The following is a 27,954-nucleotide window of genomic DNA, read 5'->3' as shown; positions in this document are numbered from 1 at the left end:
CCTTTGCTCTCCCAAACCCAAGCAAACAGAGCAGACAGCCTGAAGGACTGGGCTCTGTTCTTTGAAATGGGATGTAAGACTTCACACAGAATACAAATGACATTTCTGACTGGCTGATCTGAAGGAAAGGGTACCTACAGGCACAAAGAGAACAAAATGGACAAAACTGAGAATGAAAAACCACGAGGAAAGAATGGACACTGATTCACACAAACAGTAAAAAAATAACTAAAACTGTGAAGAAGATAAAACCCTGAAGGACTGGTAAAAGAGAAAAGTAGATGATGAGAAGGTAAATTGAGATGAATCAAAGCAACAAAGAGAAAACCAAGGGCAAACATGAGCTGTACTTTGAACTCACATGACTAAGTTTGGGACAGAAACACAACAAAGATACAAGAAATGGCATTTCCCCCCCTTTTTAAATTAAATTTACTGGGGTGACATTGATCATACAAATTTCAGGCGTGGGTTTCTATGTTATAAAATCTGTGTATTGCATGTATGCCAACCACCCAAAGTCAAATCTTCTCCGTCAAGAAGTGGGTTTTTAAAAAAGACGCGTCTGCCCTGGCTGTCAGTTGGTTAGAGCATAGTCCTGATATGCCAAGTTAGTGGGTTCAATCTCTGGTCAGGGCACATACAAGAATCAATCAATGAATACATAAAGAAGTGGAACAACAAATTGATGTTTCTCTCTCTAAAATCAATCAATGAAAATTTTTTTTAAAAAAAGACACTTCTGCCAGTACCTGAGTAGACACCAAGGTGTACAGCTATGCAGTTACCCTAGTACTTACGACACAATTTTAAATTTGTCCATTTTTGAGGCCAGTATAGCTGTGATGAAGAAAAGATCACTGAAATACCATTTTGCTGTAGACACGGGGGTATTACTCAATTGTTACATGGCAGTTCATATTTCTATGAAAAAGAATACCCAAGTTAAGTCACTGAAAGCTTTAAAAGTGCTGACAGCTCAAAGGAGTCCAGAGCTGTAATCATAAACCTCATGAAGTTTTCCTTTCCGCTGCTGGTTTGTCAAAACTTCCAAGTGCTAAGTACCCACACAGAGGAGCCCAAGAGAAGGACGGCCCAGTGAACAGTCAGTGAGTCCAACAGGCAAAACGAAACACTCTGTATGCCGCTGTAAGCTGTTCAAAGGGCTTTCAGTATTAAAATGCTATTTATGGCACTAGAGGACACTACCCCTTCCTGTGCTCTGTGGCAGTCACCAGCGCAGTCCTACAACAGGAGAACACCACAGTAGGTCATAGAAATGGGTCCACTCTAGATTCTTTTTTTAAAATTTATTTATTTATTCTTTAAAGTCTCCTTTTTCTCCTATTGACCTCTCCCTGGCCTCCCGCACCCCCGGGCACATGCCCTCACCCCTCTAATGTCTGTGTCCATTCATTATGCTTATATGCATGCATGCAAGTCATTTGCTTGATCTCTTACCACCCACCCCCCAGCCCTTCCATGCCTTCCTGTTGAAGTTTGATAGTCTGTTCGACGCTTCTTTGTCTCTGCATCTATTTTTGTTCATCAGTTTATGATGTTCATTATATTCCACAAATGAGTGAGATCATGTGATGTTTATCTTTCTCTGACTGGCTTATTTAGCTGAGCATAATGCTCTCCTGTTCCATCCATGCTGTTGAAAATGGTAAGAATTCCTTCTTTTTTTACAGCAGCATAGTATTCCATTGTGTAGATGTACCACAGTTTTCTAATCCAGCGGTTACCAACCAGTGGTCTGCGGACCACTGGTGGTCCTTGAGGTCTGAAAAGTTGGCAACTGCTATTCTAATCCACTCATCTGCTGATGGGCACTTAAGCTGTTTCCAAATCTTAGCTATGGTGAATTGTGCTGCTATGAACATAGAAGTGCAAATATCCTTTCTGACTGGTGTTTCTGTTTTCTTGGGATATATTCCTAAACGTGAGATTCCTGGGTCAAATGGAAATTCCATTTTTAATTTTTTGAGGAAACTCCATACTGTTCTCCACAGTGGCTGCACCAGTCTGCATTCCCACCAGCAGTGCACGAGGGTTCCTTTTTCTCCGCATCCTCGCCAGCACTTGTCATTTGTTGATGATAACTATTCTGACAGGTGTGAGATGGCACCGCATTGTCATTTTGATTTGCAGCTCTTGGATGATTAGTGACTTTGAGCATGTTTTCCTATGTCTCTTGACCTTCTGTATGTCCTCTTTTGAAAAGTGTCTATTTAGGTCCTTTGCCCATTATTTGATTGGATTGTTTATCTTCCTTTTGTTAAGTTGGATGAGTTCCCTATAAATTTTGGAGAATAAACCCTTATCAGATATAACATTAGCAAATATGTTCTCCCATGCAGTGGGCTTTCTTAATTGTTTTACTGATAGTTTCTTTTGCTGATCAGAAGATTTTAATTTTGATGTAGTCTCATTTATTTTCTCCTTAGTTTCCATTGCCCTAGATGCTGTATTAGTAAAGATATTGCTACAAAATATGTCTACTATTTTGCTGCCTATGGATTCTTCTAAGATTTTTATGGTTTCTCATCTTATGTTTAAGTCCTTTATCCATTTTGAGTTTATTTTTGTGTATGGTGTAAGTTGGTGATCTAGTTTCATTTTTTTTGCATGGGTCTGTCCAATTTTCCCAACACCATTTATTGAAGAGACTGTCTTGACTCCATTGTATGCTCTTGCCTCCTTTGTCAAATATTGAGCATAGTGGTTTGGGTCGATTTCTGGGTTCTCTGTTCTGTTCCATTGATCTATATGTCTGTTCTTGTGCCAGTACCATGCTGTTTTGAGAACAGTGGCTTTGTAATACAGCTTGATATCTGGTATTGTGACTCCTCCAACATTGTTCCTCTTTCTCAAGATTGCTGCAGCTTTTCGGGGTCTTTTTTTATTCCAGATGAATTTTTGGAGAGTTTGTTCTAGGTCTTTGAAATATGCTGTTGGTATTTTAATGGGGATTGCATTGAATGTATACATTGCTTTGGGTAGTATGGACATTTTAATGAAGTTGATTCTACCAATCCATGAACACGGTATATTTCCATTTGTTTTTGTCTTCCTCTGTCGCTTTTTTCAGCGTCCTGTAATTTTCTGAGTGCAGGTCCTTTACCTCCTTGGTTAAATTTATTCTTAGGTATCTTAATTTTTTTGTTGTTGCAGTAGTAAATGGGATTTTTTTTTAGTTTCTCTTTCTGTGAGTTCATTATTGGTGTATAAAAAGGCCATAGATTTCTGGGTGTTAATTTTGCATCCTGCTACATTGCCAAATTCATTTATTAGGTCTAGTAGTTTTTTGATGGAGTCTTTGGGGTTTTCTATGTATAGTATCGTGTCATCTGTAAATAAGGACAGTTTTACTTCTTTTCCAATTTGGATGCCTTTTATTTCTTCTTGTCTGATTGCTATGGCTGGTACTTCTAGTACTATGTCAAACAGGAGGGTGAAAGTGGGCATCCTTGTCTTGTTCCTGTTCTTATGGGAAATGGGTTTAGTTTTTGCCCATTGAGTATGGTGTTGGCTGTAGGTTTGTCATATAGGGCTTTCATTATGTTGAGGTATGATCCCTCTATTACCAATTTGCTGAGAGTTTTTAATCTGGAAAGGGTATTGGATTTTGTCAAATTCCTTTTCTGTATCAATTGATATGATTATGTGATTTTTGTCTTTCACTTTGTTTATGTGATGTATCACGTTCATTGATTTGGGGATATTGTACCTGCCTAGCATCCCTGGAATAAATCCCACTTAGTCATGATGTATGAGCTTTCTAATGTAATGCTGGATCCGATTTGCTAGAATTTTGTTGAGGATTTTAGCATCTATGTTCATCAGGGATATTGGCCTGTAATTCTCTTTCTTCGTAGTGTCTTTATCTGGTTTTGGGATTAGGGTAATGCTGGCTTCATAGAAAGAAGTTAGAAATGTGCCTTCCTCTTAAATTTTTTTGAATAGTCTGAGAAGGATATATTTTAGTTCTTCTTTGAATGTTTGGTAAAACTCCCATGTAAAGCCATCTGGTCTGGGGCTTTTGTTTGCTGGGAGTTTTTTTATCACTGTTTCAATTTCATCTGTAGTTATTGGCCTATTCAGGTTTTTTTATTCTTCCTGATTGAGTTTTGGAAGCTTGTGTTTTTCTAGGAATATGTCCATTTCATCAAGGTTGTTCGGTTTGTTGGAGTTGTTCATATTTTTTTTACAATCCTTTGTATGTCTATGGGGTCGGTTGTTACTTCACCTCTTTCATTTCTCATTTTGTTTATTTGGGTCCTCTCCCTTTGTTTCTTGGTGAGCCGGCTAGAGGTTCATCGATCTTATTTATCCTTTCAATGAACCAGCTCTTGGTTTCGTTGATTTTTTGTATTGTTTTTTTTTTCCCCCTCTATGTCATTTATATATGCTCTGATCTTTATTATTTCCTTCCTTCTGTTTACTCTGGGCTTTTCTTGTTGCTCTCTTTCTAATTCTTTAAGTTGCAGGGTTAGATAATTTACTGTCATTTTTTTCTTGTTTTTTGAGGAAGACCTGTAGAGCTATGAACTTTCCTCTCAGGACTGCTTTCACTGTGTCCCATAGATTTTAGATCATTGTGTTTTCATTGTCATTTGTTTCCATAATGTTTTTTATTTCTTCTTTGATCTCTTTGGTCAGCCAATCATTGTTTAATAGCATGCTATTTAGCCTCCAAGTGTTTGATTTTTTTCATTGTTTTTATTGTAGTTGATTTCTAATTTTATGCCAATGTAATCTGAGAAGATGCGTGGTATGATTTCTATCTTCTTGAATTTGAAGAGACTTTGCCTGTGTCCTAATATGTGGTTTATCTTTGAAAATGTCCCATGTGCACTTGAGAAGTATGTATATTCTATAGCTTCAGGGTGAAATGTTCTGAAGATGTCGATTATGTCAATCTGTTCTAGTGAATCATTTAGGATTGCTGTTTCTTTGTTGATTTTTTGGTTAGAGCAGTGGTTGGCAAACTCATTAGTCAGCAGAGCCAAATATCAACAGTACAATGATTGAAATTTCTTTTGAGAGCCAAATTTTTTAAATTTAAACTTCTTCTAATGCCACTTCTTCAAAATTGACTCACCCAGGCCATGGTATTTTGTGGAAGAGCCACACTCAAGGGGCCAAAGAGCCGCATGTGGCTCACGAGCTGTGGTTTGCCAACCACTGGGTTACAGGATTTATCCAGTGGTGTCGATCTCTCCCTTGATATCTTCCAGAAGTTTTTTTTATGTATTTGGTTGCTCCTATATTGGGTGCATATATGTTTACCAGAGTTATACCCTCTTGTTTAATTGCTCCCTTTAGTATTATGAAGTGGCCCTCTTTATCTCTTGTTCTGGCCTTCACTTTGAGGTCTATTTTGTCAGATATAAATATTACTACTCCAGCTTTTTTTTCATTTCCATTTGCCTGAAAAATTATTTTCCATCTCTTCACTATCAGTCTGTGTGAGTCCTTTGTTCTGAGGTGGGTATCTTGTAGACAGCAAATATATGGGTCATAGTTTTCTTACCCATTCAGCTATCTTATGTCTTTTGATTGGAGCATTTAATCCATTTACCTTTAAGGTTATTATTGATAGGCACTTGTTAGTCGCCATTTTTATTCTTTATGCCTGTGTTCCTTCTCCCCTTTCTGTTTCTTCTATTTACAGTAGTCCCTTCAGCATTTCTTGCATTGCTGGCTTGGTAGTGATAAACTCCCTCAGCCCTTTTTTGTCTGTGAAGCTCCTGATTTCACCTTCAATTTTGAATGAGAGCCTTGCTGAGTATAGTATTCTTGGATTCATTCCCTTGCTTTGCATCACTTTGTATATTTCATTCCATTCCCTTCTGGCCTGATGAGTTTCTGTTGATAAAGCATTTGATAGTCTAATGGGAGATCCCTTGTAGGTAACTTTCTGTCTCTCTCTGGCAGCCTTTAAGATTCTTTCCTTGTCGTTGATGTTTGCCAATTTAATTATGATGTGTCTTGGTGTCGGTCTTTTTTGGGTTCATCTTATTTGGGACTCTATGTGCTTCTTGAACTTGTGTGGCTTTTTTCTTCCAAACATCAGGGAAGTTTTCTGTTATTATTTCTTCAAACAGGTTTTCTATTCCTTGCTCCGTTTCCTCTCCTTCTGGCACCCCTATTATGCGATGTTGGTTCATTTGGTGTTGTCCCAAAGCTCTCTTAGGCTCTCCTCCTGCTTTTTTAAGTTTTCTTTCTAGTTGCTGCTGTGTTTGTGTGTTTTTTTCTACTTTGTCTTCTAGCTTGCTGATGCAGTCCTCAGCTTCTACTACTCTACTGTTAAAGCCTTCCATTGTATTCTTTATTGCAGCTATGTCATTCTTCATCTCCTCTTGATTCCTTTTCATGTTGGTGACATTCTCATTCAGCTCCTTATAATTCTCATAGAGTTGTGTGTATTTGTCTTCCAGACATTTAAGCACCCTTATAACCATTACTCTGAATTCTTTCTCTGTCCAGTTACTTGACTCCATTTCATTTAATTCTTTTTCTGGTGATTCCTTTTTCTTTCCTTTGGGGATTGTTTTTGTTTGTTTTTTGTCTTTCCATTTTTATTTTTTTTTGCTGTATTGTTTTAATTGTTTCTATGTCTTAGATCTAACTGCTTTGCTGTCCAGATTCTTTTGGGGGTGGTTCCATGTAGTTGGTGATTTTTGGGACCCAGTGGTGCAGTCTCTCAGATCCCCTGGGCTTGGTGATCTAGTGGAGCCCCCTACTTGTGCTATTTGGGTTCTTCTGATATATTTGGGCTTTGAATGTTGATTTCTCATTCGTGGATGAAATCTCGCCATGGATTGTCTGGAAATGTGACTCCCCCCTGGTTTCATTGTGCAAGCTGTTGTGGATGTGATTGTGGTTCTGGCTCTTGTGAAAAGGGTTGCCTGAGGTCTCACTGGTCTGTGTTCACTGTGATTTCCTGAAGTCCATGGCCTGGGAAGGGATCTCGGAGCCTGAGGCTCAGGTACTGTGACTTTGGCCGGCATTGTGTGACTCTTGCTGGGGGTAGTGTCACTCTCCAATTCACTATGAGGTCCTGGAGCCCATGACCGTGGGGAGCAACTGTCCCATAGTCTGCAGTTGAGGCAGGGGGACTCTGGCCCAAATTTCTTTCTGCAAATTGCCAAGGGGGGTCCAGGAGCCAGCAGCTGGAGATGTGGGAGTCTCAGTGTCTGTGGCTTAAGCTGTGTGACCTTGTCCGAGGAGGCAAGTCCTCAGTAACTCGCCAAGGTGTTCAGAAGCAGGTAGTCGGGAGGGGGAAGTCGTGAATCCTGCAGAGGGGGCCGTGGGCCCTTGGTTGGGGAGGCACGCGCCCAGTGGCAGCTCACAGAGGGGCCCAGGAGCTGTCTGCCGGGGCTGTGTGCTCGTGGGGCCCACATGCTGGAGCAGTGCGATTGTGGCGTATTGTGGTGTCCAGACGCCGGCCGCTGGGGAAGGGGACATCCCAGTTTCTGCTTCGTGAACTGTGCACCCTTGGTTGGATATGCGCATGCCCACCAGTGGCTTACAGAGTCACCCAGGAGCTGTCTGCTGGGGCGGTGGGCTCAGGGACGCTGCGTGCCGGAGCAATGTGACCATGGAGACCGGATGCTGGTAGCCAGGGAGGTGCAAGATCCACCTTCTGCTGCAGGAGCCCTGTGCCCTTGGTTGGTATGCTCGTGCCTTGCAGTGGTTCACAAAGGCACCTGGGAGCTGCCTGCCAAGGCGGCAGGCTGCTGGGGCGCCTGCATGCTTGAGCAACACAACCATGGCATCTGTGGGTCAGCATTCAGGGAAGGGGAAGTCCGAGTTTTGGCTACATGTGCCCTTGGTTGGATGCACGCGCGCCTAGGGGCAGCTCCCAGAGGCACCAGGGAGCCGCCTGCCAGGGCAGGGAGTGAGAGGGCCCTGCGCGCGCTGGTTCGGTGTGACTGAGGTGTCCAGAGGTTGGCAGCCGGGGCGGGGAAGTCCCACTTACTGCTGCAGGAGCCATGCACCCTTGGAGGTAGATGTCCTAAGGTTTGCAAGTCTGCGGGTGGGGCAGCAGGATTTTGGCTGGAGTGGCTGCAGGGTCACGGGCAGTGTCCAAGGCCTGTCTGGGTGATGGTAATGATGAGTTCCTAGAGGATGCCATTCTCGCCTTCAATATGGCATGGGCTCCATGCCCGAGCCCGGCAGCCCAGGTAGTGCCTGCAGCGATGGCAAGGGCTCCCATCCAGGAGAGCCTGGTCTGCCAGGCCCTGATACTCCTGCAGGACCTAACTGTCCCTCACTCACACACACTCACACACACACCACACACACACACACACACTCCCCTTTCACCCGCTCACTCACACCCTCTCGCTCCTGCCAGCCACCATCTTTTTTCCCACTCTAGATTATTAAGAAAGCAACCTGCCAATATTGATCAAGAGCCATAAAAGTGGTCTTGCTTTTATTTTTATTTTTTTTGTCTTGCTAACACATCCCTGAGAGGTAGAAAAAAAATGTCCTTTATAAACAGGTTCCTTACAGCATTTCTGATAACAGAAAATTATAAATAACTAAATATCCATTGTCATGATATGTGATCAGTATAAAGACAATATCACTATATAAGAACATCATTCATGAAATGAACTATGTTCATATGACTATAACTGTTTAATACAGATGTAAACACAGAAATGTAAAAATTGGGGTAGACTGTAAGAAATGGCAGGTTTTCTTCTCTTTGAGTTTCTTTAATATTGCCATACACTCATGGGGGAAAAAAATGTAAATTTATCCTGTCTAAATATAAAAATGTATATATCTAGTTACATAGATATAAATATAACTTTTTTAAAAGTTTTTGTTTATAATAAACAGCAAAGTTCAAATTGAAAAGGTTTTCAGATTGCAATACAAAGTATGAATATATGAGCTTTTCTACAGTAAGGCACAGTCATTGTTTCTAGCAGTTGGCTGAGATCCCTGTTGCTCTGAGGTACTAAGATATGGCCAGTGGGTTACCTGTGGTTCTAGGGTGGTGATGGGTGGATTCCATGCACCGTGCCCTCCCACACTGAGACAAGACGCCGCTTCTCAGGACATCTACGCCGAGCCTGGCCCTGGCCCCACGCACGGCCCTCCCAGCCCGCACAAGGCTGTCCCCCATGAACGGGACGCTCTCTGGCCCACAGATGAGCCTCTCTGCCCTCCTGATACTGGCTGCGGGTTTCTTAAATAACGTCAACATAGAAGACTGTGGGGTTTTTTTGTGTGAAAAGTTTGTTTTGAAAGTTTTCTCGAAACTATTTGCTCCTCTTTAAAATTAGCTTCCTCCCATCAGAGAACATTTTCACAAAAGAAAACAATCTGAAGCTAAAATCTACATGAAAGTCGCACCTGGCTCACCCAGCTCTCTTGCCAAGATGGAGATGCAAATTACTCTCTGTGAGGTTTGTGGTTTCCCATGTTACTTAAGTTAGACAAGCCTCTGGTCAACTTATTCAATGCCACATTCCAGCATTCTTCACCATATACTCAGACTATGAGATGTGAGGTACAGGTGCACGCAGGAAGCACCAAAGTCCCCGGAGCCTCTGGGGACTGACAGTCGGCAGCACACTCAAAGGGACACGTCATGAAGGACCACACAGACCCCCTGGGAAATGACAGCAGTAGCAGCTGAGCCCCCCAAAGACTGGAATTGCACATGAGCACAACCAACCTTTAAATCTGTGAATACCTATCTGGTACAATAAAGTAGTCTAAGTTAAGTGTTTAAATTGAGATTACATTCAAAGACTTCGGCTGCTCTTAAAATGTTTCGTCAGAAACATCCAGCCCGGGAATACTGGCCACCTTTCCAGGCCCTCACCAATACAACACCACGGACCACCAAAGCCCCCGATCCTCTGAGGACTGAGCAGTCAGCACCACACTCGAAGGGACACGTAAAGACTGACTTACAATCCACAATGACTCATAAAAAAGTTAAGGCTCCCAACGTCAAAGAGAAGAGGATTGTAAATTTTTTAGTAAGTAACATTCTACACACAGCGATGTCTTTAAAAAATAATCTCAGAAATCATCCAGTTTCCACAACTTCCTGCTATTACCCTAGTGTACAGAGGAAATTAAGACACTAAAAGTTTTAAGAGTATTAAGTAATGTTATCAGCAAAGCCAGGAGGGTCTTATGGACTGAGGGTTGAGAAGAAAAGGAAGGATTCACACTCTGGGATACTTGTTGAAGCGGGGGATGGGCACAGGGGACCATCTTCCTTACACTCCTCATCACTCAGACATCGTTCACTGGACCAGCGGTTTTCAGCCTTTTTCATCTCGTGGCACGCATAGCTAACTACTGGGAGAGTCAGGCATTGCATGTTTTAAAGATTCTTGTGGCACACGGGTTGGACATCACAGCACTAGACTCTTTTTTCTACTTTTGTACATGTTTGAATATTTCCATAATAAAAAGTTTTTTAAAAGTTAATCTTTTCCACTTACATAAGGTACTTAGAGTTAAAATCACAGAGACAAAACGTAGAATGGTGGTTGCCAGGGGCTGGGGGGAAAGGGGCTGGGGAGTTAGTGTTTAATTGTACTGCGTTTCCGTCTTAGAGATGAAGAGAGTTCTGGAGATGGAGGGTGGTGATTTTTGCACAACATTATGAATGTATTTAATGCCATTAAACTGTACACTTAAAACAGTGAAGATAGTACATTTTTTGTTGTGTTTTTTAACACAATAAAAAAACTGAGAAGGAAAAAAAGTTAATTTTATATCAATGAGTCCTAAAAAAGTAAAAGGTAATCTCAAAATAGTTATCCTTAATTTTTCACCTAAACTAGCCTCTTTATTATACCCCAAAATGTAGGAAGAAAGAGAGGGAGGGAGCTCTCTGTGCACTCACGGCAGGCTCCTCATTCAGTGTCTGCAGCATCCAGTTCTCCAGCGCCTGGAAGTCCCGGGGACCTTGGTATTTCACAGCTTCCTGGCCAGGCTTGAACAACTTCAAGCTGAAAGGGGAACAAAGGATTAGACAGAGCAGTTTTTTAAAACACTCCAAACTGCTCTGAGCAAAGAGCACCATCATATCAGGGAGCAAGCTGGTCTAGTGAGGCAGCCAGGAAGTGAATGATCAGTGGGCTGCAGCCAGGCAGTACCTGCCACTCTCTGATGAAACTTGCAAAGAAAAAAAATAATCTAGGAGATGATATATTCATTTAATCCTATAGTCTTTAAAGTTTTATATTTTATTCAAGAAAAATAAAGCTGAGGTGGACACATCAAGCCCAAAGCTGTGAATTAAACCCCAGGCTGCAGGTGTTCACTTGTGCAGAACTCTCCAGCTTTCCCTGCCAGGGGTCTGCCATCCTTCCCAGCTTCAGTAGTTTATGTCCCGCTTTTTTATATTTTTAAAATGAGAACTGTAGTAGAAACAGCACTGTATTTCCGGCTGCCATGACAGCTCCTTGACTTACAAAGCATGAGCATCCAGGTGTAAGAACAACCTTGACAACGGCTGATGGTTACTCACTTCCCCACAGAGAAGGAATCTTTTCTTTTTCTACACATATTAGCCTCTGAAGAGATATGCAGACAGAGTATGGAGCATTCCTTTAGAGGTGAGCAAAAGACATCACCAGGGGCTCAAGTTAATGCTTCCAGACCCTGTATCATGCCACCGGTCATGGAAAAATATGCTCGTGATAAAACTAGGTAGAAGGTGTCAAGAAACAAGGGGGTGGGATTAATTCTTCTATTGATAGAATTAGTAGAAGATGTCAAGGATGGAGAGGGAAATGTGGCTACTGACAGAAAAACACACAGATAGGCTTTTTTTGGCAAGCCTGCTCATCTGAAACACCCCTTACAATCTACAGCATGCACCTGGAGTCTGTTGGCAGATGCCCAAAATTCAGTGTCAGAATGTAAGATGTGCCGCAATCAGAACTGTGGGTTTGACTAGCTAACTCCCCAAATGACTTAAAATGAAGTTTCACAGCTACACCAGAAAACCAACACACTGGCTGCAGTAGGTCTTTGCATTAAAACAGGCTTACTGGCCTCACCCAGAAGCTAAGATCCTGCGATGGGCTTAGGTGACGTTCCTAATGTGCCTCCAACAAAGAATATTCATGCCACTTCCTCAGCAGCTTATACTTTTACAACCGTAACAAAAAGCCAAAATCTAACTAGATTTGGTGAGTATGCCTGTGACTTCCTGAAGTTTAACATTGTAAGCAACTCCAAATTATGATTTCACAATTAAGAATACGCTGCTGTGAAAAATAAAGAACTCTTAGCCCTAGTCGGTTTGGCTCCGTGGATAGAGTGTCGACCTGTGGATTGAAGAGTTCCGGGTTCAATTCCGAACAAGGGCACATGCATGCAGAAGGTAGCCGATCAATGATTCTCTCTCATCACTGATGTCTCTATCTCTCTCTCCCTCTCCCTCTCCCTTCCTCTCTGAAATCAATAAAAAAATATATTTAAAAGAAAAAAGAAGGAACTCTTACCATTTGCAACAGCATGGATGGACCTGGAGAGCATTATGCTAAGCAAAATAAGCCGGTCAGAGAAAGATAAGTATCACATGATCTCACTCATTTGTGGAATATAATGAACAACATAACTGATGAACAAAAATACATCCAGAGACATAGAAGCATCAAACAGTCTGTCAATCTTCAGAGTGAAGGTAGGGAAGGTTGGGGATGAGGAGTAAGAGATCAACCAAAGGACTTGTATGCATATAAGCATAACCAATGAACACAGACACTAGAGGGGTGAGGACATGTGCTGGGGGGTGGCCAATGGGGAAAAAAAGGAGACATAAGTAATACTTATATGTAATACTTTAAACAATAAATAATTGGAAAAAAAAGAAGAAGAAGAATGCCCAGACCCGTCCCTGGGACCATATAAAGCTCTGCCAACATGTGCTTGGCCCAGAGAACTAGATGATGCTACTGTCCTCTCCACCTCCCTTCTCCCTTCCAAGCATCTCTCTCCAAAGAGCTTCAGGATCCTCAAACATCAGAAAGGACCAGGTGTTGTCAAACTCATTCCCCATTTCTTTGCTAACTTTAAAAATCAGTAAAACCCGCCGAAACCGGTTTGGCTCAGTGGATAGAGTGTCGGTCTGCGGACTGGAAGGTCCCAGGTTCGATTCCGGTCAAGGGCATGTACATTGGTTGCGGGCACATCCCCCGGTGGGGGGTGTGCAGGAGGCAGCTGGTCGATGTCTCTCTCTCTCATCGACGTTTCTAGCTCTCTATCCCTTCCTCTCTGTGAAAAATCAATAAAATATATTTAAAAAAATATATTAAAAAAAAAAAATCAGTAAAACCCAACCTGTGGTATTTTCCCAATGTGGTGTGCTTTGAGCAAAAACAAAATAAACACTTTTTAAAAATCTCTTTTTGATGGACTGAAAATTTCTCTGCCTGCCCAAGTCTGAGATTCTCCCTAAAGTTCATAGAGCCTAGGAATACAATTAGAGCTTCCTCTACAGACTTTTTGGTCTGACTTCAATTCTCACTGTGGAGGGAGAGAGAGCCGCAGGATACAAGGCCAAACTGTTCTGCTATCACCAACCTCCCAATGGGCATTTGGGAGTTTTTTGGTCATCTATTTCTTTTTCAAGGAGACTGTCTGGGAGCAAATTTATGGGTCACTGTGGAAAACAATGTGACGCAAGTTCTGCTACAAGCAATGAGATAGTGCTATGGACTGAACTGTGTCTCCCAAATCAGTTCTGTTGCAGTCCTGACCATAGTACCTGAGAATGTGGCCTATGTGGAAAGAGTATTTTTACGGAGGTAAGTTAAACTGAGGTTAACAGGGTGAGCTCTCATTTACTATGACTGTGTGCTTATGAAAAGGAGAAATTTGGACACACAGAGAGAAGGCCACATGAAGATGGAGGACTGGAGGGATGTGTCTACACGCCAAGGAACACCCAAGATTGCTAGCAAACCCCCAGAAGCAGGGAAGAGGCAAGGAGGCTTTCCTGACAGTTTTCGAGGGAGCATGGCCCTGCTGATGCCTTGATTTTGAGCTGCTGGCCTCCAGAACTGAGAATAAATGTCTGTTCTTTTCAACCAGCAGTTTGTGGCACTCTTATGGCAGCCCTACGAACCCCTTTCAGCCCTGCCCCTGCTCACGTTCTCCCAGAGGACGAAGGTTATTTTCTGGCTCCACAGGAGGACCTCAACACTTTCCTGAGCACAGTCAGCCACCTGCAGGGGCACGGGAACTCAATGCCTGCCTCTCCAATCCTCGCCTCCAGTTACAGGGGCCAGGAAGAATGACACAAAGGCAGATTTAGCGACACACACTCCCCATGCTCAGGCGTTGACATCCGCTATTTGATTCAGGCCTTGCAAGTAAAAGCTCAACCTGTGACAACATTTTATGCAGCACATCCGCCTCCTGTGACTACATTTCATGCAGCACATCCGCCTCCTGCCTTCAATGAAACAAATCTCTCCTCAGGCACCTGTGTGTCATGGGCATGCAGGGTCCTTCCCAAATCACATCTGGCATAGTGTAAGCTCACTTTACTTTTTTTTCAAACACAAAACCAATGTTTTATTTGGGAGACCTCATCTTACCTAAGAATAGACAAACATGTAAGTTGACCATACCTCCGCTACGCCCACCAGCCAATCAGGAGGGAATATGCAAATTAGAAGGACAAAGATGGCAGCCACCCAGCTGCTCTGGGCGCCTGCTATGAGAGGGAGGGTGGGGGGGAGTCGGGGGGGATGGCAGACTCTGGCTGGAGTCTGCAGCAAAGATGGCAGACTCCGGCCGGAGCGAAGGCCTGGGTCCCGGGTGCCGGAGGAAAATCGGTGCTGGAAGCCAGGGGAAGAAAGGCCTATTGCACGAATCTCTTCGTGCAACAGGCCTCTAGTCTTATTAATAAAAATCAGGGCACATGATCCAACATGGATCTTTTAAAATCTGCGAAGAGCGTCTATGGAGTTGCAGCCAGATAACTCGTATAGTCAAGTCCAGGTAGAACCTCTCCTCCCCTCTCTGCTGCCCCTACCGTGCGCCCTCAGCCCTGTGACAGCTCCTGTTGTTTCGCCTTCCCTGTGGCATAGCTGGTGGTGCACACAGCCACAGGGCCACAGAGGGCCAGCTGTTTAAGAGTGGCCACCACAGTCAACCATCGCTGCGGACCCTGCACTTTGAGGTCACAGGCTCTCAATAGGTGAGCAGCCATCTCCTCTCCTGCTCCCACGACTCAGTGACCGCGTCTTTGGGACACTCCATCCAAGCAGAGTTTACTTTAAAGGCAATGCGATGACGCCCAGGACACTGGTGCCTTTAGGTAGGGACACATGGTGGGAAATTTTATCTCTATGTGACCTGACTTGATGCAGACTTGAACTACGGCACTCAGATTAGCGAGCATTCACCAAAGACCAAGAATTCCAGAGTCCTATGTGGAAATGCCGAATTTCCAAATGTTAGGGGAAGCCTCACATTTGCTGGGTATGCTCAGAATGGTGTCTGCACACATTCTATTTCACAACAATGTTCAGGGGGTGGGGTGAGTCTCAGCGTCCTTACTTTAGACTCAGAAGTTAACCAGTGCGGCCAGAGTTACATGATAACTAGACGGTGGAGCTGGGATTCAACCCTGGCCTCTAGGTTCCAGCCCAGAGGTCCTTCCACTTTTCCACACTGACTCCCAGGTTGGGAGATAAGCTCAGGTTTTACATAGACTTTCCTTAATCCATCAACGTGAACAAGTATTTCTGGGGCTACAGCAGCCAACCCCTCCGCTGTCCTCCCTTTTTTGGAGAAGGGCTCTCCACCGCCGTGTGGCCTGAATGGAGCTGCTGTTTTCCTACGAGATCCGGCCTCTCTGGCCACAAGACTGTTCCCGGAATGAACACCCGTCCAAGCTGGGCCAGTGAGTGGTGGGCCAAGTCCACCCTGGCAACAGAGCCAGAGCCAGAAGGTAAAGACATCTTAAGGGAGACCCATAAAAACAGGCCCCCAAATCTTTGGCGCTGAGTCTCAGAGCTTCCCTCACAGCCTTCTTTGTTTATTAAGTCAGTTTCCATTTCTATTTCTTAAAACCAAAAAAACCCTTTTAACTGTCAAGGAAGGAAGTCATGTTCCTTGTCAGAACCACTGTATCCCACTTTGTTACCTTTCTGTCCAAAAGAAACAGCCTTGTGCTAGTCACATGGGAATTACTCTAGGAAGATGCTTAGGAATAACAGAGTGATCAAAAATCAATACTAAATTGATGACAAAATCTGTACTCAATTGTGTAATGTCCTCGTGAACATCAAACCTGACAGGACCTCATAGAGACCATCGTTTTTACCTTGAAAACACATGTTCCTATAAACAGGAAAACCCAACACTGATTAATCAAAGGCTTTTTCCATAGAAGGTACAAAAAGACACCTAATATAGACCTGGTGTTAAATATAATCTTTCCTAACAACAGGACTGCCTGCTTAAATTTAGCAGCCCCTCACGCCTCAGAACTACAAAGGAAGGGGCCAAAAATGTAACTTGGGCTTCCTTTGGCCAGAGGCAGCTGGCCAACGGATGTGGAAAACCTGGAAGATACGGGAAGCATGTGCCCTTCCCACTTACGTGGGGTATCCTCGCACCCCCTGGTCGGAGCACACGTCTGAGCTGGCCGTGCAGTCCACTTTAGCCACGTAGATTTTGGCATCTTCCATGCTGTTGTACTTGTCTCCCAGTTCATTCCAAGTAGGCTGCAGCCGCTGGCAGTGCCCACACCTGTAACAAGGTGAGAGCAACAAGTATACTGAGTGCAGGGTCAGGGGATGCCCAACCCCTGCCCCCCTTCAGCCATTTCCACGGGCAATGGGGCTCTCTGATCCCTTCTTTACACCACGGCAGAGATGGGTGAGCTCACAATCAGTGCAAAACCTCACTCCCCTGCTTACAACCCACCCACCTGAAAGTCCCTCCAGGGTTCTTATCATGACATCCAGATTTAGCAAGGTACTGTGCTAGGTCCTCCTGAGGTGCCCCTACTGACCTCCCCCTTCACCTCGGTGCCCCAGCTGCCTCCAGCCCTTGCAGTCTCCCCCTGTACTACACTGCAGGATCCGCAGTTTTCTGAAAGAGCCAGAGCTTGGCTTGCCATGGAATCACTACATGCGCTCTGGTGCTTCCTCCCTAAACCCACCCAGCTAATTGCTGTTTGCCTTTCAGGTTTCGTTTAGGTGTCACTTCCTCCAGCCCTGACTTCTCAGGCTATTCGGAGCCCATTCTCTTCTCTTCCTCTACTGATGCAGCCTAGCACTTTTTGCTATAATTGCCTCTTTGTTATTTAGTCAGGTCTCCTCTACTATATACCCAATATCTGCAAATGCAAGGCTACCCCAAAATTAAATCAATTCTGCATACTCTCCAATGAGAAGCTTTAAAAAAGTTTGTGACCACTTACACTTCTAAATTTGATATAATCAAATGTATGCTTATAATAGTCACTGTATGAATTTAACTACACACAGATATTTTTAAATCGCCGATCATTTAAAATAATGTTAACTTGGAATGATTGGTTCGTGCTGTTCTTTACACGTCTTAACAGCATCAGCATCTTTCCCATCAACTAAACCTATTGTCAGATAACTGATCTTCTTTATCGTCTGCTGTCTGCAGTGCCATGACTGAATTCTAGGAACTTTGTATCAAGCTTCAGGCAGTCATGTATCATTACGGCACATGGGTACTTTTTTTTCCCATTCACCTGCTAAGTGTGTATGCATGATGTCTACAATGTAACTGCGTGCTGTCCTGCTTTCCAAAGTGACCTTTAATGCTTTGAGGATGCTTGCTTATCCTCAAGATAATTTCTCAATTCAATAATTTCTCTTCTTTTCTGACAGATGATCTCTATAATACACATCTAAAGGTAGCACAAAAAAAGTTTGCTTCAAGCCAATGTATCTTCCCTAAGCAGCACTTTCTTGGGCAGCTAAGAGAATCCCTGCTTTATGAGATATACCAAAACAATATGATTCCCTCTTTTCTGAAAGATAATTGTGAGGGAAAAACCAGTGTTATATCTATGTATATGTGGAAAAAGGGCCAAGACGACAGCATTATCTTTTTCACAACTGTGTTCCCTGCATCTAGCACATGCTTGTGGTATGCTTAAGTGTTTGGCAGTTTCTCAGTGATAGATCCACAGGTGCCATGTAGTTAGCACTTCTGGTTTGGGACCCTTCTGGCTACAGCATGAACCTGAGACAGCAGCTGCATTCACAAGGTGTCTTTGGCCATGTAGCAGAGCAAAGCTACCTAGTACCCCCAGGGAGGTGGCCCCAACCTTCACCTCACTGTCACCACCAGGTTTAGTGTGCCCTGCAAACCAGCCCTAGAGAAGATACTGGCACAAAACCCACAGCGGGACTACCCTACGGCTGTCAAGTTCAGAGCAAAAATACAAAGGTCAATGTTTTCATTGCATGGTACCCCTGATCTCAAACCACATGTGGGCTTCCAGTATCCCACAGAAACGGAAACTGGAATGAGATGAGGGGTTGGGGGAACCCACTGCATATTCTATCTGAGTTCCAATCTGCTGTTAGAGTGTAACTTTTAAATGTCATCATAGAAAACCCCACATATCTGTTTAAATATTTTATAGTAGACTATTCAGAAGCAAAATAAAAACTTTAAGTTGCTTTTTCTGGGGGCATCCACCTAAAAGATCATAAACCACATACAATGAAAAAAGAATGTACTTAATACCAAGAGCTCAAATTTGCCATCTTCTCCCTCACTCAGTCCAGGACTAGCTGGTGAGTATTACAGATTCTCCAAAATTAAAACTCCATTACATGCATGGACTTATTATGTCTACATGTCATTTTTTTCTTCTAAAAATAAAAAGAGAAAATACAGAGACAGATTTATTCCACTGGAATTAGCTCCAATTAAGTATTGTACATACTTGAAATAGTTACTCTAAGAATACTCCTTCCCAAAGTAACTATTAATACTGAGTAATTATTTTATGTACTTTTCTATACCACAGTGGTTCTAAAAATCCAAGTCAGTTGGTTCTTGGGAACTTGAAACACTGTTAATACATGATAGCTGTGACTCAAACCCGCCCCCGAAAGTTGACTTAACTCCAAATAAACTGAATAAAATCCAGTAATAACTTGAATATGGGGAGAAAGGGGAAAAAGTTCCTCCAACTTCTGCCAGCACGTTTCCTGAATAGGCTGTTTTTCTTAGGCATCTTCTCTTTGTTCCTTCTTACATCCCTTTCCCACCTCTCAATGGGCTTCTCCCCCACACTGGGGAAGGCGGCCAAATTCTGCAATAAGCCTGCAAACGGCCTCTTGCCCAAACACTAGCTTTCTGCTCTGCCCCGTGAGACCCTCCCTTCACCGAGGCACCTGGGGGGAAAAACACCACCGGTGCTGGTGTGAATGACAGGAAGTCCTCCGCGAGGACAACTCTCAGGTAGGGGTCTCTGAGGTTAGCCCTACCCCAGACCCATGGCCAGAGGTACCGTCGTCTTTACGCGGTGAGTTCTGCCATCTCGCACTTCCTAGATGAACAGGCCCCAGGAGAGCAGAGGGGAGGAGGAGCCAGAAGACGGCCTTGGGCGGAGGGCCAGTGGGCTCCGGCCACCCCATCCACCGGAGCTGCAGGGGCCTCCCCAGAATTCGCACTACTCTGGCGGCACAGGAACCCTCTTCTGCCTGGGCCACCCTTCCCACCTTAGGGACCCACAAAGTAGGCATGCACACCTCTGTGAGTTCCTATTTTCCCATTAAACCCTCCGGCAGACGACTAGCCCTGCAGCGCGAGGACAGAATCCGCGGCGGGACCCCTGGTTCCCACTGGCCGCCGCACGTGGCCCCGGCCCCGCCGCTCAGGCAGGCCTCCGGCCGGCGCAGCAAGTTTGGGGCAGGGGACTGAGGGGTGGCCCCCAGGCTTCCAGCAGCCCCAGAGCTCCACGAGTGCCCTGCCCCTGGTCGGGTCCAGGGACTCGGGGGAGGGGGCCTTGGGTAGGGGAGGGACGGCCTATTCCGGGCTCCCGGGTCGGGACCGCCCCCTCCTGCACCGCCCCGGCCGCCCGGCGCCACGTCAGCCGCGAGCGCCCCGGCCCGCCCCGCGGCCCGCCGGGGTCCCCGCACCCTCAGGCCCCGGCCCGGCGCCGCTCCGGGAGCGCAGATTGCGGGGCTTGGGGGGCCCGGCCCGTCCAGTTACCAGGGCGCGAAGAACATGACGAAGTGCGCGGCGCTCCGGATCCCGTGCGTGAACATGTCGGCCGTGTACAGGTGCTTGGTGTGCGGGTCCTCCGGGTCCCCGCCGAACGCCGCGTGGGGCTCATCCGCCGCCGCGCCCGGCACCTGGGCCCTGGCGCCCCAGCGCCCGCGGCCGCCATGGCCGAACAGCAGCAGCAGCAGCGCGGCCGGGGCCAGCAGCCGGGGCCGCGCGGGGAAGAGGCGTCCGGGGCGCGCGGGCATCGCGGCGGGGCTGGCGCGTTCCTACCGCGGCGGCCGGTCCCTTCCGCGGCGCCCCCGCTGCCGTCGGCCCCGCGCGCCGCCCACCGAAGCCGCGCCCCTTCCCCGCCCCGCCCCGCTCGGCGCGCCCGCGCCCGGCCCAGGCTGAGCGCGCGCGCCCGCAGCGCCGGAGACGTGGTGGGTCCTGGTTCCGGTCCTGGTTCCCGGGTGAGCCCTACTTGCCAGGCCTTCAGCACCTCCCGCGACGGTTCGGCTTAGTCCCACCGGGCCCCTGCGCTTCCCCAAACCCAAGCAGTGCCCGCTCAGCTCAGAGCAAGGGTGAAGGTTGGAGGGTCGGAGACCAGGCAGGAATGCCACAGAGGGAATGTCAGCCTGGATTCATCTTGGCAGACAGAGACCCGGCCTTTTGGGCAAAGGGAAGAAAAGAGATGGCTGTCAGCAGAATGTAGGAAATTGAGCAAAAGTAGGTGGGGTGTGCACCTGGATGAGTCAAATTCTTGGCGAGACATCAACTGTGATTCTGAGTCTGAGCTCAAAGGTGTGATGGAACCCTTGCCTCTTATCCCTGCCCTGCCTTAACTTGGGCGAGGATAGGGGGGAAAGTCAGAGCTGCCTCTTGTAGACAAGTCCTGCAGGCCTCCTCCTTACAAGACCAGCTGGTGTGTCTTACCGTGCCCTACGTCATGGTGCCTGAGAGTTAGAAAGATGAATGACAACATCCCTACTCCTGCTGAACCTGTCCCTTGTGGAATGGCTGAAAGGTATCCCCTGGTCTTGGGCACCTCACAATTCACACCTGCACACAGCCCTTATTGCCTATGGTAACTGAAGGTTCAGACCCTGCCCTGGGGATCTGAAACTAAATTATCGACCATCCGTGGTTAGCTTCCTGGATCCTGCTTGGTCCTTGATTATCCTCAGTCTGGGAAACTGGAGGCCGTGACTCCAGGCCTGGCATCAGGGGAAGAGCCCACTGATTCACCTGTCATGACAGGGCTCCAGCCTCCGATTCAGCCACTGCTGAACCTTTAGCCATGACTTGCCGATTACCAAAACCATTAATTTCCATTCAAAGCCTATTCTCCTCCCCACTTAAGCTGAAACATGAGAACCATTCCCGACTCTCTCATTTCCCTTATCTGCTCTAATTCAAACCAAGCACATTTCTTAGAGCTATTATTTCTTCCACTATTCTCAGAATTTGTACCCTGAACCCTTAATACTGGCCTGTTGCAATAGCTTTCTAAGGAAGGACCTCTTTTGCCCTGACCGGTTTGGCTCAGTGGATAGAGCGTCGGCCTGCGGACTGAAAGGTCCCAGGTTCAATTCCTGTCAAGGGCATGTACCTTGGTTGCGGGCACATCCCCAGTGGGAGGTGTGCGGGAGGCAGCTGATCGATGTTTCTCTCTCATCGGTATTTCTGACTCTCTATCCCTCTCCCTTCCTCTCTGTAAAAAAATCAATTAAAAAATATATTTAAAAAAAAAAAGGAAGGACCTCTTTTCTTCAGGATTGATTTTCCTAAAGCCTGCCTTTGACTATGATAGTTTGCTGCTCAACACCCCAACCTCAAGGTAAGACACATTCTCGAGGCCCTCTGTGATGTGATTCCATGTGCTTGGTGTCCTTATAAAACTCGCTATTACACATCCAGGGATCCTCTCCAATAACCTGTTGCCAGACTCTCGTCTCTATCCTCCCACAAATCTCATACTTCCCAAACCCTTCCACTGTGATGTTGGGAAATTCCAGCGAAAGATTAGCACACATTCTTATTGCATCCACTTCTTTCCTTACTTAGTACAAGTGTGGAAACGTAGGAGCCCTCTTAACTGTTAATACTCTTTCACACCTGAGTCCCTTACAGCCAGGAAATACAGGAGGTAGCTTTCCTGCTCCCCATTGCTCCTCCCAAACCATTTCTTCGCCTTCTGCTGGCCAACCCCCAGCTCCCATTTAATTGATGCCATTAGGTATGGCATTTACTGCTCTTCTGGTTCCTGTCATCTCTCTACGTTCATCATCTAACTTCTTCCAGCTCACTCCCCCGCACCAGCACCCCATTCACTGAAGACTTTGCTTCCGGGCCACCCCTTTCCTGTCTTCATTCCTGGTGGCTTCAACATCTAGGTGGATGGTCATCTGTTTGTCCTTCAGGGACTCCCTCCAAAAGAGGAAACCCTAGAACTTGGCATCACCAGAAACTGCACTGTCTCCAAAATCCTAATTAAAGGCATCCAACTCTGCCCAACACCTCTTGCACTTACAGTTCACTTTGCTCAATATCCCCTCATGACCTGTGAGCTCCCAATCCCACCATCTCACTGTCTCCTCACCATCCCTTGCCTCCTATTTTCCCTTGCCTCCTGATCAAATTACATCCCCTGGATTCTCATCCTTATACTGACTACCTTGCCACCTCTCCTGCAGTGATGCTGAAAAGCCTAAAAGTTAGTTTGTTTTTCCACTGTATGCAGTCCCCTCTCCACCCTCCTTCGGTCATCATCCCTCTCAGCTGTCAACATGAACTCGTAATTCTCTCAGAAATTGAAGCCAAAAAGCATCCCCTCCCTCATCTTTTCACCACCAAATCTGTACAGCCCTGCATGAGCCTCTTCCCCCTCTTCCTCTGGTTACACAGAGAGAAATTACCCTCCTCCTAGGAAGGACAGTCCTCCAGAGGTGTTTTAGAGCCATTCCAGGTCCTAATCCCTGGAACCTCTGAGTGTGACTTTACAGGACAAAGGAGACTTTGAGGGTGATTAAAGAGGAAGGATTTTGAGGTGGGGAGATTATCCTGGATATCTGGATAGACCCTAAGTGTAATCACGAGTGTCCTTATAATAAAGAGGCCGAGGAAATTTGACTGTGGATGAGCAGACGGTGTGACCAGAGCAGAGAGAGGTTTGAAGATGCTTCACTGCTGACTGAAGACGGAGGAAGGGACAATGAACCAGGGAATGCAGCTCAGAAGCTGGAAAAAGCGAAGATACAGATTCTTCCCTAGGGCCTCCAGAGGAGCCTTTGGCCCTACTGACAATTTGACTTTAGTCCAGTGAAACTAGTATTTGAACTTCTGACCTCCAGAACTGGAAGAGAATAAATGTGTGTTGTAAGTCCCACAGTTGGTGGTAGTTTGTTAGAGCAGGCATGGAAACTCACACCATCTCAGCTCAAAGACTTCTCTCTCTCAGCTTTCTCTCTCCTGCATTAATTTCAACTGCTCTCTCTCTCTCTCTCGGATCATTTCCATCTTTGTACAAACATACTTTAGTATCTCCTACCTTAAATGTTTTTAAAGCCCCTTGACCTCATGATGCCCCAACCACTATCCCAATTCTTTGTATTTTATTTTACTACTTTCAGAGAGAGAGAGAGGACAGGAGGGAGGGAGAGAAGGAGAGAGAGAGAAACATCGGTTGGTTGCCTCCCACATGTGCCTGGGGCCCACAACCTGGGTATGTGCCCTAACCAGGAACCAAACCCACCACCTTTTGGTGTACAGGATGACACTCCAACCAACTGAGCCAGGGCTATCCCAATTCTTTAGTTTCCCTTCATAGCAAAATCTTACAAGAATTACCTGCATTTCACTTTCCATTAATTCTTTAGCACATGCCATTCTGGTTCCCATGCCCACCATACACCCGTCACTGAAGAAGTCTGCATTGGCAAGCCAGAAGAATACTTTGCTCTCCTCATCTCCCAGGCTTCTCGGCAGCTTCAGTACAGTTGATACTGGCCCCCTATAGACCCGTATCTGGATCAACACTAGCCTCAGCTTCTCGGATTTGCCCCTACCTTACTCCTCCCTCCTCAACCTAACTTCTAGACCTAAGTTTCTTCAGGCTTGGTCTCCAGCCCACTTTTCTTCTCTCTACACTCACTCCCTAAGTGATCCCATTCATAGCCATGGCTTTAGACACTGTCTATATGTGATGACTCCAAAATTTATATTACCAGCTGAGGTCTTTCTCTGAGCATTCACTATCTCCCTGGTATCACCACTTGTTTATCTTACAGGTGTAGCCAAAGCCAAACTTTGACTCCCCACAGCCATCTGCTTGTCCTTTAGTTTCTCCACCTCTGTAAAGGCTGCTGTTTGCTCAAAGCAGAAACACAGGTTGTTCATCCTTTTTTCCCCTTTATCCTTAGTGCTGTGCCTCAATCCGGAGTCCAGCCCCCACCTCACATCAGCAAGCTCAATCATTTTCGTTTCTGAAAGCCAACTCCAGTCCACTGATCACTTCCATGACTGCCATATCCCTTCTCGTTTTGTCATCTGAAATAGCCTCCTAATTCTTATGTTACCACCCATGTGTCCGTCCCATCTGTTCTTCAGATGGCAGCTAGAATTGAATCACCTCCTTCTTCACTTACCGTCCTTCAGTGGCTTCCTTGTCACCTTGAATAAAATCCCAGCTCTTTCCCTTGACTTTCGGGGGCCTTCGGGAAAGACACAATCTCCTGCTGCACCGCTAGCCCGGCTCCCCCAGGTTCTAGCCATTTCGGATGATTCTTCGTACCCTCCACATGTTTCCCTCCTCTGCACCTATAGCGCCCAGTGCTTGCTCCCTCTCTTGTCTTCCCCTGTGACTGGCCTCCTTGTGCCCTCAGGCCTCCTGCCTCCACATCACCTCCTCAGGGACACCTTCCCCCAGCATCTCTCTGGCGCAGCCTTCCTCTGCCCACAGTGCTCTCCCCATTGCTGCATCACCGCACGGCCCCTTTCCCAACTTGATGCTGTTTTGTTGCAGATTTGTGTGTTCAGTTAGCTCATGGCCCTTCTCCATTGGTGAGCCCCATGAAGGCCACACCTACCTGTCATATTCATCACTATCTCCTGGAACCCAAACTCCTGGCACAGAGTAGGTGCTCAACAGTGTTGGGTGAAGGAGCCCATCTTTCTACCCAAATCTCTCTCCCCGGTTCCACTCAGACTCGATGACTTAGTCTTGGCTGTTCCCTGTTCCCTTGTCATTTGCTGGGAATGACATCCCCCTCCTCTGCATCAGTCACATCCTGCCTTTCCTGGATGGCCCATCGACAGAAATGCCCCAAACCGCTCAGCCTCCCCTGCGGCTGTGCTCACCTTCCTCTCAATCCCAGGCTCAGAGGGACGGGCCTGTGGCTTTGTGTGACAGCAGCTGCCAGTGCCCCTGCTAGAGCCCCACCCTGAGCGGCCTGAAGACAGAGAAGTTAAGTTGTACAACAACGAAGTGAATACAACTTTCTCAGGGAAGACTTTCCTAACCCCGGCAGGGAGCAGCTCCCTGCCCCCACTGTGCTGCCATATTGTCCTTTCCCTCGAACCCCTGAGCAGAGGAGTCATTTGTCTGAGTAATTTTTGCTTGGTGTCAGGCTTCCACTCTAGACTCCATGGGCGAGGCGTGTAAATGCGGTGTCTAGTGTAGGCTGGTGAACGAATACACGAAAGAATTAATGAAACGTCGCCTTTGTTTACCTTTAGATAGTGGCTTCCTTGACCAAGAACCCTGACGATTACAGCCCTGGCCCAGCAAATAAGGCAAAGCCTCTTGTGTAAAGCTGTCCTCATCCCAGTGAGCACAATGGTCACCAAACTGGGAGGAACTGCTAGGGAGGGCAAACCCTGGCTTTCGTTGTCACCCCCTGAAGGTAAAATGAACCCCAGTGAGTGTCATTTTGGGACGAGAGCCCCGCAGAACATCGCTCATACAGAAACCAAACTGCCACCATCTGAGCCACTTGAACAGGTGCGTCCTGAGCTGTTATTGGGCCGACGGCGCTGCTTTAGGCGGGCACTGCACACATTTGCATCCTGTCGTTCGGTTGGTCAGAGCATTCAAGAAGGTGTCTATAAGGAGAGAAACCATACTTTTCTCACTGAGCTTTTGTAACCGTTCAACGTGATGGTTGAGAAAGAGGGTGGGCCTGGAGGGCTGCTCTCATCAGAGAACATGTAAAGGAAAAGACTGCAGCGACTTCCCAGCCTGGAGTCACCCCGAGCAGCAGAGCTATTGTCAGTGTTTTAAATGGCTAATGGATATTCGATAACTCCCCACATAACTTCCTCAGACAACACTGTCCACTTCCTTCTAAACCAGTGGTTCTCCACCTTCCCAATGCCGCGACCCTTTAATACAGCTCCTCATGTTGTGGTGACCCCCAACCATAAAATTATTTTCGTTGCCACTTCATAACTGTCATTTTGCTACTGTTAATGAATCGTAATGTAAATACGTGTGTTTTCCGATGGTCTTAGGCAACCCTGCTAGCGGTTCTCAACCTGTGGGTCGCGACATTAGGAACTGTATTAAAGGGTCGCAGCATTAGAAAGGTTGAGAACCACTGTTCTAAACAGTAAGCACAAGAAGGCACATTGTAACATACTAGATTCAGTTGGGGGAGATCAAGCTTTCAAAATCCATGTGAGCTCCACGCCGGGGAAAATAGGAAGATTTTCCTATTTATTGTGACCACTAAGCTGAAAGAACTGTGCTATTTCTCAAAGTCCACGGATAGCTGGCCCTGGCTGTCCCCACCGTGGCCCACTTAGTCCTCGCACATGCTGACTCTTATGCTTCTTCTCACCTGCCAGTCTCCCAGGCCTGATGTGCTGGAGGCTATTACGGCCGTCCTCTCCCTGACCCCCTCGGTGAGGGGCCAGTGTGCTGATGCAGAAGCTTGCTGGTCAGCACCCGGTTTGAGAACAGGAGAGCAGTCCTCCCACCGAGGATGAAGGCCACTCACTACGCAGCTCCACTCCTCTCTTGGCCGTGCTCGCTGGCGTTGATGGCCTTGGCCGTGGCCTGCGATGTTCCTATGAGCAGAAGGACAAACTTCTCTCGTGGTGCTTAGAGGCCAGCTCTTAATGGCCGCCTGAATCCCAGAACACTTCCAAATCCAGAATCCAGGATAGTGGTTTGCCTACCTGCGTGGTTCTCGACTCTGGCTGCAGTTTGCAGTCCGCTGGGCCCGGAGAGGAGAACTGCTGCCCTGCCTGGCTCCCAGAGCTGACAAGCACTGCGATTACTCAGTGCACCGTCGGCCTCTGCTCTGGGGTTCCTGGGCAGGGCCACTGCAGGACCCTCAGAGCACAATGTGGAGCGGACACCGAAGGGATGCTGGTGTCCCTGCAAGTTAATAGGTATTTTCTTAAGAAAAGGCCCTTAAGACTCAAACATGTGTACAGGACACTGGTTTAAAACAAGACAAAACCGTCAGGAGTAATGTCCAAATTGTGCCATAATACTGCTCAGATCAAGGTGCCATTGCTACCACCTTTGGGTGCAAACTTGGCCTGGCCCGCCTCTGCTACAGGCCACCCGATGTGGTCGCTACAGCTTCTGCCCTGCCACCAGCCTTGCAGGGATGGATGGCACATGACACCTGCTTCACAAAACTGGCTTCCAACGGAAGCCCCACCGTATTAGGGCTGAGTGATCTGCACTCTAGTTCTAACTTGGGGATGTGAGGT

The 27,954-nt window shown here is 46.5% G+C and overlaps 1 protein-coding gene across 1 annotated transcript in view; it reads right to left on the bottom strand.

The window, feature by feature from the left end:
• The window catches only part of TXNDC5 (thioredoxin domain containing 5), a 35,572-nt gene extending 14,980 nt beyond the window's left edge, over nucleotides 1-20,592 (bottom strand). The window contains exons 1-3 of the mRNA XM_028130147.2: nucleotides 20,239-20,592; nucleotides 16,624-16,773; nucleotides 10,901-11,006 (exon numbers count right to left, since the gene is read on the bottom strand). Coding sequence (XP_027985948.2) covers nucleotides 10,901-11,006; nucleotides 16,624-16,773; nucleotides 20,239-20,498 — 516 coding nt within the window. The 5' untranslated portion in view covers nucleotides 20,499-20,592. The remainder of the gene's footprint in view (nucleotides 1-10,900; nucleotides 11,007-16,623; nucleotides 16,774-20,238) is intronic.
• Nucleotides 20,593-27,954: the final 7,362 nt, after the last annotated feature.

Source organism: Eptesicus fuscus, chromosome 9 (genome assembly GCF_027574615.1).
Source record: "Eptesicus fuscus isolate TK198812 chromosome 9, DD_ASM_mEF_20220401, whole genome shotgun sequence".
NCBI classification, from domain to species: Eukaryota; Metazoa; Chordata; class Mammalia; order Chiroptera; family Vespertilionidae; genus Eptesicus; species Eptesicus fuscus.
The sequence above is the reverse complement of the archived record's forward strand: the minus strand, read 5'-3'. Positions and strand labels throughout refer to the sequence as shown.